We start from the raw sequence: 13,093 nt of genomic DNA on the forward strand, positions 1-13,093 counted from the left end.
CAGCCATACACAGAGAATTCATCACAGGTTTGTATATTTTTCATCTGTTTCTGAGTTGATTCATTAGTACTTACACTTTGATATGGTTGCCCACATGTGAGTATGACACGGCCTTCTGCTTGTGCTAACTGACACAAAAGCAATACACATAAAATACAGAAAAACACATAAAATACTGTACAGGCTCTACTTGTATAACTGGTTATCTACAATATGGACTACATTTGTTGTACTTTTTCAATAACCATCAATTTTCCCTGTACTGAATTCTCAGATTATTTCATACTACTAGCTCACCTTTGCTGCTATTCTGTGATCATCAGTGTTCTCCAACATGACAACATCTACTCCTAAACAGCGCAGGTACCTCCCCAGTCCCTGTAACATGTTGTCACACACCACCCGCAACTGTTGGGGGTGCAGAATGCTGGAGTCTTCAGAGGGTTTCTCACCACACAGGAGGCCTTTCTCTGTGTCAGGGTGAGGGGGACTGACCCTTTGAGCCCCCTGACATTCCTAAATGGACAGAGATGATAATGTGATACTTAACTGATCCCCACAGGGGGACTTTCTTTTCACTTGCACCACGGTGCATATAGGTCAAAGCACAGGTTGAGCTATACAACTGCACCCCTGGAGCTGATAGGAACTGCTGAATAGTTTTGGTCAAACACAGATTGTCCCTCCTTGCAGGCTAGATGCTCACACCCAGGTTCTTCAGTTAGAGGTTCTCCGTATTCATTTGAAACCCTGGTATATTTCTTTAGTTTACTGTTCATTTAGTAACATTTTAAATATTTGAACACAATTTTTTTGAATGAACTGAAAACAGTATTATACTTCAGTTTCAGACATGTCTGGTCAGGTCAAGAACAGGTCAAGTAGAAAATGGATTCTGGATTGTACATATTCTCATCTCTTAATGAAAGCACCTTGTCCTGATTTCAACCTGTCAGTCTCTTAAAACATCTGTCTGACATCTGTGTAGAAAAATTGGAAAGTAAAAAAAAAAAAGCTATGGACATGTTGACATGTAGAAACTGTCACATTATAAACATCTGGTGTCAACAACAGTGTCACAATAAATAAACTTTGACAATTATGTCAATTGCAATGAAAAATAACTATTGACCCCTGACCTCTCTGCCAAGGGCTTGTTTTGACTGCTTGGCTTGGCTTGGTTTCTCCTTCTTCTTATCTCCACTCTTTTCTGAATGGCTTGACGAGATGCTCCTCAGATCAGCTGGAAGCCCAAAGTATGCTGGGTTTCTGGAGAGCACAGAGTACACATCCAGCAAACAGTAGGCATCTGCCACTAGAAGGAGGTTAAGAAACAAGAGGGGAAAAAAGGAGAGGAATAGGGTTGAATTTATTGGTTTGCCGTTTGTCAAGGGATAACAAAATAATCTGCGATATTCTATAGTGAATAGAACAGCGGCCATCTGTCTCCCTGTCATTGTGTGTCTATACACACAATAGCTTACCTGCATATCTAATTTGGCTGATGCGCAGTGGTCGTTTCTCCCAGTTGGACATCTGCTCTGTCTTGTCCAGTGGCCTTCCCAGGACCTGTTGTACTAGTAGACTCAGGCCTTTCTCTGCAGAGTCCTCTCCAACCAGTACCTCTTTGGGGCCATTATGAGTTCTGCTGACCTTACCACGCTGGATCTGTATAAACAGATCAAAGCATCAAAGTTATTGCAATTTTAGCACCTTTATTAACTTTAAATGATGTGAAATTTGTGACAGTGCCAGGCTCCAGGCAATATATTGTTGAACTTTTAAACAGTCCCTCCCATCTTATGTCCTGCCACAACATCCTGTTTGAACCGGACATTCCTTGTGCTTTTGAAAAATATGTCTTGCATTCCTCACATCCTGCAACATGCAGTCTACTCCAGCAGATGGTGAAGCAACATCATCAGTTACCGGCCCATGGTGCCATTTCCACATTCCTCTTCCCCTTGGAGACTCTGAGTTCAGCTTCATATATCTCAGGCAAACTACTGGGACACATCAGCAAAATGTACCCAGGCTAGCATCTAAATATATCCCAGAACAGCACTGAGTATAACACAACACATTTATCACAATCCTCTAATATAGTAAATCTGGTTGCATGGGAAACAATGGGCAAGTAGTCAAAAATCAGTCTTAGCTTGGCAGCTTAAAGTACCAGAGACCTGAGTCTCTGAGAAACTTGAAATAAAATAATATTTGGTTAAACATCCCTACTTATTAAAAAAAGATCAATGCTTTTAGTAAAACAATACACCCCTAAATATTAAGAAACACAATGCTCTAATTGCTAATTCCTTTGCATGAAGTTATGTGAAGGACAAGATAATGTTACCTTTTGGTGTATACTCAGAAGATCAAGCACCCCCTCCATCTGCAGTGGCTCCTCTAAAAACTGGTGCCAAGTGGCCAAGAGACACTTGAGATCTCCTGCCATACCATAACCTGAATGGTAATAAAAGGAGAAATGTGAGACAAAAAGACCTGAGATGAAATAGATTTAACCTGTAATCAAGACTGCCACTTACCCAGTTTAAGGACATTTTTGTTAGAGAAAAAGCTGCGGATGAAGCTAACAGTATCTGGGTGTTGACAGAATCCATTTGCGCTGAGGTCCAATAAGAAAACCTGGTCAAGAACTGCAAGTTGTATCAGAGCAACCTGCTGAGCTGAGATACAGCCAAATGTGGGCTGCCACTCCATGTCAACTCCTACTACACTGCCTTCCTAGAGAAAGAGTAAGGATTTATTAATAAACCCAGTGCCTACCACTCACTCCTGAGATTTTCACTGGTGACTTAAAACCTTTGTTTTTGCTTTTACATGTCAGTACCTTGAGAACAACGTTTCTACATCTCTGCAGAGCTTCTGGCGTGTCCACAAAGTGAACCTTGTCTTTGGTCAGTGGTACCTGGTAGAACTTCTCACAGTGAGACTGGGATGGCTTCCACTCTTCATTTTGTGCTGAATCACTCAAACCTATCTGTCTGAGCAGAGATGAGAAATGTGTGTACATCAAACAAAAGGACAAAAAAAGGAAATAAGAATAAAAATGAACATTTTTTTTTAACAGTGAAACATGTATATGTGTCATTTATGTTGGTTTTAACATATTAAAGTCATTCTGTTCCAAGCATGGTCTCAGCTTTAACTCAAATTTTTAGCTGTTTGTTGCACTTCAGGGACAAACCTATGTGTCTTTACATGAAGCAGTACAGCATGTACATATTAAAATCTGTGTAATCCTTTTGTATATTCTGGCCAACTCACTGTAGATCAGGGGGCAGAGTCTGCTGTGTCTCCCATACCACACAGGGTAGTCGATTTCTGGGAATTTTGTATCTCAGTGACCACTGCGCGGCTTTCTGAAGACTACAGTACTTCATCAACATCTCCACCAAGTGGATCTGCAGCTCAAGATCGTCTGACAGTACATACTATACACAAGTAGTACACACATAAAATAAATAAATAAATAAAAACAAAATAAAAAGTAATTCACACATCTTGCACATCTTATGTGCACAAAGGGAGTTTAAATGCTATTTTCTTTTATTAGAAATAAAACATATTCAATATATTATTATAATTTTCCTTTAAGTGCGATATGGACATTCTTTTTATACAGTCTACCTTACTATAATGCATATGTTGGCACAGTGTGTTCTTTTTTATATATTCTTGTTTCTTTTTTCTTAAACTTTTTTTTTACTTTGGAGTCTGTACTCTGAAATGGAGGTAGAAGTGGACGTGGTAAACGCCTGAGATTGAATTTCTTTGAGAGAAAGAAACAGACACTCGTGTTCTACATGTTTTATCACAATTTATCAGCAAAATAAAGCTTCAAGAGCTTTAAGGGAAAAAGCAAAAAGGCAAATATGTGGAGAAGTAGAAAACTTATATGGACTTATGGACTTTCTCTTATTTCTATTAAAGCAAATGAACATTTCGACCTCCCTTTGTACAAATATAAATTAAGTGCAGTACATCTCTTAATATTGAATTCTGCATACCTACTTACAAGCAAAACGTACCTGTACATGATCACTCCAGTTCTCCTCTGTCATGCTTTTCTAAAAGAAAAACAGACAGAAAGATAGATATAATTTAAATGAATTCTGTCTTGTTTGTAGATTCAGATGATGTGATGTTGCTGAATACAGCATAGGGTATAATGAGAATTTTACAGTGCAAATATAATTACTCAAATTTATTCCCAGCAGTTCTGCCATCAGTGTTTAATATAATTATAAATGAAATTATAATTATAAATAATTATTCAGAGTTTTTTAGCCCTTTGCTCAGCATGTTCAACCACTAAACCACAAGTGTTTGTCAGTGTTCATTCTAATCAGAGAGCAGACTCATGTGAAAGCAAAATGTATTTACAGATAAAGTCAAAAGAGTTTATACTTCATTACACAATTTATTACACAGACCTGCTTCAAAGTTTTCATTAGCCAACCTCAAACGCCTTCTGTGCTTATGCTTTTACAAATAAATCTATAATTCATCCAAGTCAATCCAAGTCAACCAAGATTCCAGTAAACTCTGTTGGCAACTTGTTTTGGTATAAAAAGTAAAAAAAAAAAAAAAAGGGATCACTAATTAAAGTTGACTGCAATTAGACCCTAGAGAACCAAAGGTTGTACATAATTATATTAATAATTCTGGTTCCTATTTTGCTGAATCACAAAATAAAATTTCTAATACTGCTTTACTGTGTTAAAACACTGCATAAAATCACAGTATAACATTCAAATATAAGTGTGTTAGCGCATCTGAGCATAAACCCATGGGCTATACACGTCTAGACAGATGTGTACAAGCCAGCAATGCTTACTTTAACCCTTGGAGACCTCTTGTGAAAGTCTTCTCTTTCTCCTTATATACACATCTCACTTATTCAGGGCAAGCACATGCTCCTCTTTCATTCACATTTTGTCATATCCACAAAACCTTTCCCAAGAAATCCATGGCTTCTGTTATTATCAAAAGGTCTGATATGTTGTGTGCAGTCAGATCCTGCAGTACTTCGAAAGTTAAAACTTGGATTTGGAATTCAAGTTAATCTTCTTAGGACCGAGGAAAGCAAAACTGAACTAGATTTTCACAGTTTTGGAAGATAGATAAAGAGATGAGATTATAAAGGAATCAGCCAACAGATTTTGTGGTTAGAGATTTTATCTATACTTAGTATATATACTTGTGTATACTTTAATTTGAACGGCTGTTGCACCACTGACCTCCACAAACCTCTTATACATAAGGAAACGTAAAGAGTCCAGTCTTCGCTTGTGCAGAGCATTGGGACACAGTCCTGTGTCAAAAATACAAGGTCATAATCATTTCAGCACCTTTACATAAAATACATAAAATGACAACTAATGTGCCCAATCTCACACCTTGGTTAATGTTGAATTTCTCCACAAGTCGTAAGATGTGTTTAGTGAGCATTTTGGGCTGGATCTGGGCCATGTAGTGTTTGGACAGAGAAAGACGAGGGAATCTCCTGTGGAAACACACAGAGCCATACACAGTAAGTTTCTACAGTCTAAAATGTTACCTGTATAGATTCCCACACATTCACACATGCTACATACTTGCTTATTTCTTCTACACTGAAGTTGGGGTGGCACCAGGAGTCTAGAAGTACGACCAGCTGTTGTTCTAGTTGACTGTGACCTGTGACAAAAGACTCTGCCAAAGAGAGCTTACCCTGCAAGATTAGCGGCACACACATCTGGGGAAAAAAAAAAATCAAGAAGATGATGTTTAGAAAGTTGGTTAGAGATGTAAAGATGGACAATTCTAAATTGAACACTAACTAAATTGTGCTTACAGTGACAAGACAAGTTATGTGAACCCTTTGGAATTTCATAGTTTTCTGCATTAATTTGTCATAAAATCTGATCTGATCGTCATCTAAGTGAAGAGTAATAACAAATATCATGTGCCTAAAATAATAACACAAAAAAAATCTAATCTTTATGTCTTTATTGAGAACAACTATAAAAGCCTCATAGTGCTAGTGGAAAAAGTATGTGAACCTTTGGACTTAATAAGTGGTTGACTGTAGACCGAGTTTCTAAAGTCTTCTAGTCTTTCTAAATCACTTTGTAACACTTTCCAGCTTTATGTAAATTAACAATTCTTGATCTTAGATCAGGCATGGCTCACATAAGCGTATTCTTCTTGTGCAGAGCAAACTGAAAAAGTTTGAATGTTTTTTGTAAGTTGAAGTAGGTCAGTACAAATAATTTCTTCCAGGTATGCTAACACCTGACTCAAATAGCACAGGCACTGAGGTTTTTATGGTTGTTCTCAATAAAAACATGAAAGACCAGAATTTATTTTTTGTTATTATTTTAGCACTTTATATTTGTTAATACTCTTGACTTAGATGAAGGTTCTACTATATATATATATATATATATATATATATATATATTTATATATTTATACTTTTTCTTGCCACTGTATATACTCACAGCTTATACATAAACATGAATAAATGTTTCACAGAGCATATCTGCTGAAAATATCTGTCTCACCTCTTCCATATTTAGTTCCTTCTGTAACTTCAGTTTTATGCTGAGTATTGCTGCCTGCGAAAAATAGAACAAAGGCGCAGCTATAGAAAAACAATCTTTTGTGCCTGCTTTTAAATTTTTATTATAAATCTGATTTGACAAATAGCCAATATTAAAAAATTATTCACCTCTTTGTGGCAGTTGAGGGCTTGCAACCTCAAAATGTGCATGGAGAGTATGGCTGGATCCAGAGAAGTGAGCTGGTAGATGTTTATGATACTCTCTACAAAGTTGGACTGCGTATCTGTTAATAAGCTCAGAGCCCGACACTGGAGTGGCACTGCCTGCTGCTCTGAGAGTGAGCTTATACTCAGCTTGTGAAGAAACACAAATGATGCAGAACCAAAAAAAAAGCAGAAATGTATTTAGATTTATACTGAGAAAGAATTCTTGAAATAGATTTTCAGAAGTAAGTGGTGAGTCAGTGTAGCTCTCCAGAGAGCTGGCTGTCGCTGTTATAAATTAGAAAGACAATAATGTTTCTGTAATATAACATTATATGTATCTGTATAATATGTATTACCTAATATGGTTGTGGCAATCTGCCAACCTCTAGTTTAGACCTCTCAATGTTGCATTTTGATGTGTGCACTAAACTGTTAAAGGTAAAGCACTTTGGACTGTAGCTGGAGAAGTGCAAGTGTACACCTCTGTGGTACATTATTTAGTTTAAAAATATTTCTTTAATGAAACTCATCTACCTTTGGATGTTCCTTTATCCATGTCTGGTATTCCATGAGAATGTGATGGCCAAGGGTGTGGCTCCGACCCTTCTGTTTGCCCGGACAGCTCTCCAGGATTGTTAATAAGCCCTCCAGCGGCTCAGATAGCTTTGAAAATCCCTGGAGGAATGCCAGATGTAGCTGCAGGGAGACAGTGAGGAAAACTTGACAGCCTTATCATCTTTATAAACTTTTTTAAGATGGCTTCACTCAAATACAAAACCTATTGTATGTGAACAGTTCACATTTCAGCCACGTAGTATTTACTTAAGCATGAACAGAAACTTGCAATTTGCCTATAAAAATGAATGTCCTGCACTAGTTCAAATAACATGAAATAAAGAAATAAATTTCTCAAAATGTCATGTTAGAGTAAAGAATCCAAATATCTAAATGCTATGTTTTCCTTTATCTACTAATTCTTCACCTGTGGATGAGTCAAAGTTTCTGATAACACAGACTAAAGGGCAAATGAGTTTTTTTTAAACAGAGTTAGGGCATTTAGATCCAAGATAAAGAATGCAATCTCTGGCATTAGTAGGGACCTACACAAGAAAATAAGATCTGTGTGAGAATGCTTTGCACTGTATCTTAATTTGAAAAACAGATGTCATCCACTCAATATCCTCCTCACACAGATCTCAAGTTCATTCAGTGCAACACAAATTCCTTCCTTCCTACTGACAGACACTCTGGTTTCCTCATTAACACACACTCACAACACACACACACACACACACACACACACACACACACACTTCATTTAAACATGCTGGTATCCAAGTGCGCTCTCTCTCATGTTCCTTCCTGTGCAAGTGCTTCTTGTAGACACACAGAGACTCCATCTCTACCTTTGTAAGCACACTCACTCTATATTGTGTGCGTGGAATTGACACACGCTGTGAAAGTGACTCTTACCGTCTGCAGATCTTTCCTGTTCCATAGCTCAAAGAGTTGGTCTCTCAGTACAGCAGGGTCAAGACCTTGAGGGATCAAATACATGCATAGATGAGGTGGGGCTTCACTGTGACCTTCGACCTCTTTCAAACTGTCAAGCATTAAAACCTATTTGTTTTTTTAGTACTTGTTTTTGACTCTGAGGCTTCTGAACATTAAAAAAATACGATTTTGGAAACATAAGATTTGAAAGATACACATCCTCCATGTCTAAATCTTGACACCTTGAAATACATAATTTATAAATCTTTTTTATGATAAATCAAAATCAATATTTACTATTTACATTTCTACTGAAATTGACTTTGTCCCATTCTAATGATTAATGTTGCACATCAACTTCCCCAAAACCTAGCTTCCACACTACTTACGGCCATTAGCTCTTACTGTGTAAATGCAAATTTTGTGTAGGTCATGAAAAGTATTCTGAAAACTACAATTTTCCATGCTCTTTAGAACTTCTCATGTAAATGAACAGTAGATTTAAGGCCAAACTGTCTTATAATGCCTTGTTTTGTGTCCATCCTAAATATTAGCTAATAGGTAAAGCAATACACTGGAAATATTGTTTGTTAAAAGTGCATAACTGAGCAGCCATAACGTCAAATATTTTTTCATTAACAAGCAAAGCAGATCCACCATAACATCAGATTAACAGCTGAGGCTAGTTGGATAGAAGAGGAACTAGCTTTAGCTCTGCATTCCAGTTGAATCTACAGCCAAAATGCTCCAGAGGAAAGTCTTGGGGTGCATTTTTTGTAAGGCCACAGTGGGTAAAAGGGCTCAGAAACAAGACGAGATGTGTGTTGCATGTTTTGTGTCTATGTATCTGTGCGAGTCCCAAAACGCTTCAGCTTCTTTCTCTGTCACTCATGCTGTGTGGGCTTCACTATACCCTACCACCCTCCCTCCTTCCCAGGGCTAGTTTTCCTGTTCTCCTTTCCCTCCCTGCAGCAGCCTCTCTCGATTTTGTCTCGGATTTCCCCAGGAAAAGGCTTTGCAGTGGTCATGGTGTAAAAAATACAGTCTTCCTGATGCACAGCCTGGGAAAGCACACCATAAGGTCTCTCCCTCTCTGTATGTTGGCCTCTTTCTCAACTGTACCTCTCCTGGCCTGACACTTTGTGTCTTTCACATTGCCTCATTACATTATACTGAAAACATTAACTTAACCTGCCTGATAATCTTTCTTAATATAATCTCCCAGCTGCACTGTCTCTACTTCAGCTTGTTTTTTCAGGCACTACACTTCTCTTTGATTCCTTAACTTATCTTTACCAAACTCACAGTCCCCATTCAATTCACACTTAAGATAATCACTCACTTTTTATCAAAAATTTCTTTGTTTCCCTTCTTTTTTGCAAGTTCCTCTGGTCTGTTTCTAATATTCTAACCTAATAATGTTGCGAAAACAAAACACAATTATTTTTACTGTGACCTGGTTTAGTGTTTTTAATCTTAAAATGCCATGTGTCATACCATGCTTTTGCATGTTTGGGTTAATTTAGTACAAATCACATGTATACATGAACATGAGTTACTTTCTAAATTATAAAATAGTTTTAAACGTTGTAAATGCATTCCACTGTTTTACTGTTGTAAAAGATGCCACATTTAAAAACTTGTGCGACATTTCCACACAACAAATTAACCTTCACTTGTCTCACCATGATGCCACAGCTTTGACGGCAACATGACAGCATGTTATAGAAAACGGTGAACAATCATTCAGACTGGATTTGTAGTGTAAAAGCTTGTCCACTGAAAGGTTCTTAATTTAAAAAATCTGAGTTTCTTTTGCTATTCCCTTTGGTTCTCTGCTGTCATAAAGCCCACTCCAGTACGTTCATCCAACTAACGAACATGAGCACATGCACAAGGACTCACATAAACAGCACAACCCACTTCACTTCAGTCTCAGGAATGTGGTGCATGGAGCTTCTTTATAGTCTTGGATGGCAGATGAACGACAGAGCAGGAGGCTCACCATTCATTACAACATAATAACCCCATTACTTCATATAAATACATGGACACACATACAGTACATGAACTCATTCACCTGTGGGAATGTTTTTTTTTTTTTATCTTTTCTTTATCTGTTTGAGTATTTGAAATTTGAGAAAACACAGAATTTGTATTAAGTGGATTTTAAAGCAATCTGATACTATTGTAGTCTCGCACTCTTACAAAACAATAAAGGTCACACTTAAATTTCAGTAAAATTATACAGAGATTAAATCCACAGGCAGGTCTAACTGCCTGTTGCCAGGCAGCTGCCAAAATAAAGGAAGCACAAAGATCAAGTGTCTAAATGGGGCATTTGGTGTCACTACAGCCACCAGAACAACTTCAGTGTAACTTGGCAGAGGTTGTGTAAGTGGCTCAACTCCACTGGAAGGATGCCACATTATTCTACAAGTACTTCTTGTCTTTTGTAACTTATTGTAGGTGCTGGGGGAAAAAAACCTTTCAACAGGTGCCATTACAGAATCTTGAAAGTCAGGAGAGTACTAGGCTACCAGCACTTGCAAAATCAGACTCTTATTAAAGCAGTGTTTGCATGTTAATTACCTCTCCAGAATTGACCCAGTAGAGCTCTATGCCAGTGTGAACTGAAACATACCTAGATTTACTCTACAGCACAAAAAAAAAGCTGTGAACCCCATGATCAAACTAACGTTATCAAGAAACATGTTAACAAATTAGTGATGCTACAATGTTAGTAGTTAGATAGGAACACACAGACACTGAAAACGGCTAGTTGGGCTTTAAAATTTAAAGAAAAGAAAGAGAGATAATTTCCAAGTATATTTGAATTGTTAAATGACAACATTAATAATACAGTCCAAATCAGGTCTGGCAGCCGTTTCAACTTAAAATAATCACATATTGATCTTATCATAATAAGAATTAGCAAATTTTCTTTTCCCCTGAATTGTTTTGTCCCAAGATATAATACTGTTAAAGATAAAATGTATGTGAATACATGTACATTTCAGCTACACTAAATTAGCTTAATTAATAATCAATAACATTTGGGGAAATGTATAATTCAAACTTACATAACATATTACGGATATTATATGTCAATGACCTTTTAAGTACGTTTAGTGTTTGCATCTCAACCTAAGATTAAACCGTTATTTATGTTTTGACAATTAAAACTGAAGGAAAACTTTATACTTAGACTGTTATACAATCCCGCTGCCTCTGGAGTATGGTTCATTTCTGTCCACAGGAAGGTGTGCTGCTGTTGCTCTATAGATTAAGCACCACAGAAATGCACAGTGTTAGAAATGGGAAGTCTAAACAACAACCAAAATATATTTTTGTCACAACCTAAAACCAGTGTTATTTTGATTTATTTAATATCTATTAACATATGTAATTAAAGAAAGCGAACAGTGGTGTTGGCAAATCCCTGCACTAAACTAACATACACCCATACCCTTTGTTAACATATGCATTTGTTGTCAAAAGTGATGATGACAGAGTGGTCTAAAATCAGTTCACACATAAAGTAAAACTGTTCAGCACCCAACGATTATTATCCAGTGTTGGCTGTTAATATCATTCAAGCACTCAAAAAGAGAAATCTGTGGGAAAAACAGCCTGAGAAAGGCCAAGAAGCCAGCTGTAGACTTGATTTGAGGCTGAGGATGTTTTCTTAGGCCTGAAGTCTGGTTGTTTCTCCCTGTCTGAATGTCTGCAGGCTCTTGATGCAAACTTTGGCATTCAACACTATCCCGGCAACAGCAGATTTTCAGAGGATGGAGAACAAATACAACAGTATGAACTGGTAGGAGTTTTTATTAACCCCTAACTCCATCTAGCGGTAACTGAGGTACAAGCCACTTCCTCATTGCTTGATTTCACACGGTATTAGCAAACACTAGCTTGCCTGGTCCCGTCAAAGCGAACAAATACTCCAATGACGTCTGTGTACCTGTTGTTGTAATATTTGCTTTAGTCTTTCTGGTGTAAGGCCAAACTAAACGACTCAACATGTGTTTGTAGTTTAGCCATTACACTAGCGTTAGCTGGCTGTCAATTTTCTTTAAGCTAGCTAGCTAGCTCGTAAACCTCAGCGTCAAGTTCCCATGTTGCTCTTCAATACACACTTCACTAATTTTTCTTTTTACTGTAAAAGCAGGTGGTACTTTTTACACTGTTGTAACTTTATGTTATGAATGCGACCGGACTCACCGTTTACTACTTTCTTCCAGTAACTGTCACCAGTGTTAGTACCTAGCTAGTTACTTCAAGTTGTGTGGCTCTGTGTATTGGGAAAAACCTACCCTGCGTTACACCTTTCAGGCACGCCTGCTCTCAATCTGTACTAGAATCCGGTTATAATTTACCAACCGTAGCTACTGAGCAATGTCAAAGTTCTTAGCGGAGAACACAAATATTCACAGATAGACTCAGACAGGGGATGGTGGCATTTATAGCGAGATGTTCACTCACGCATAATTCTGCCTGTGATGCCAAACGAAGGGCAAAATAAGCAGCAACCAGTTCCTGAGCTTCGTTTTCAGGAGACGCGTTCATGTACGTTCACAACGAACTACCGCCATCTGCTGGACGACTAACGCGGAGCAGACGAACAAAGTTGATAAAAAGAAAAAGTTGACAAGAGGAAAAAGTTGTAAAAGTGAAAAAAGTTCACAAAGACAAAAAGTTGACCATAAGAAAAAGTTGTCAAAAAATAAAACTGATGGACAGAGGTGAGGCCAAATGTACATGGCAGAAAAAGAGGAAAATAAAGTGCAAGGAAGGTGAAAAGAAAAATGAAGGAGA

The 13,093-nt window shown here is 37.6% G+C and overlaps 1 protein-coding gene across 6 annotated transcripts in view; it reads right to left on the bottom strand.

The window, feature by feature from the left end:
* The window catches only part of exd3 (exonuclease 3'-5' domain containing 3), a 36,340-nt gene extending 23,725 nt beyond the window's left edge, over positions 1 to 12,615 (bottom strand). Inside the window, exons 1-18 of one of the 6 annotated variants that reach the window (XM_026339747.1) lie at positions 12,500 to 12,615; positions 11,477 to 11,551; positions 8,252 to 8,316; positions 7,313 to 7,474; positions 6,740 to 6,925; positions 6,573 to 6,626; positions 5,622 to 5,761; positions 5,424 to 5,530; positions 5,265 to 5,338; positions 4,053 to 4,091; positions 3,289 to 3,455; positions 2,852 to 3,005; positions 2,547 to 2,745; positions 2,354 to 2,463; positions 1,485 to 1,668; positions 1,140 to 1,315; positions 298 to 516; positions 75 to 128 (exon numbers count right to left, since the gene is read on the bottom strand). In XM_026339747.1, coding sequence (XP_026195532.1) covers positions 75 to 128; positions 298 to 516; positions 1,140 to 1,315; positions 1,485 to 1,668; positions 2,354 to 2,463; positions 2,547 to 2,745; positions 2,852 to 3,005; positions 3,289 to 3,455; positions 4,053 to 4,091; positions 5,265 to 5,338; positions 5,424 to 5,530; positions 5,622 to 5,761; positions 6,573 to 6,626; positions 6,740 to 6,925; positions 7,313 to 7,474; positions 8,252 to 8,316; positions 11,477 to 11,519 — 2,133 coding nt within the window. In that variant the 5' untranslated portion in view covers positions 11,520 to 11,551; positions 12,500 to 12,615. Of the gene's footprint in view, positions 1 to 74; positions 129 to 297; positions 517 to 1,139; positions 1,316 to 1,484; positions 1,669 to 2,353; positions 2,464 to 2,546; positions 2,746 to 2,851; positions 3,006 to 3,288; positions 3,456 to 4,052; positions 4,092 to 5,264; positions 5,339 to 5,423; positions 5,531 to 5,621; positions 5,762 to 6,572; positions 6,627 to 6,739; positions 6,926 to 7,312; positions 7,475 to 8,251; positions 11,552 to 12,499 lie in introns of those variants that run through there. The other 5 variants (XM_026339749.1, XM_026339750.1, XM_026339745.1 and 2 more) reach the window with 5 other exon arrangements.
* Positions 12,616 to 13,093: the final 478 nt, after the last annotated feature.

This window comes from Anabas testudineus, chromosome 22, assembly GCF_900324465.2.
Source record: "Anabas testudineus chromosome 22, fAnaTes1.2, whole genome shotgun sequence".
Classification (NCBI taxonomy): domain Eukaryota; kingdom Metazoa; phylum Chordata; class Actinopteri; order Anabantiformes; family Anabantidae; genus Anabas; species Anabas testudineus.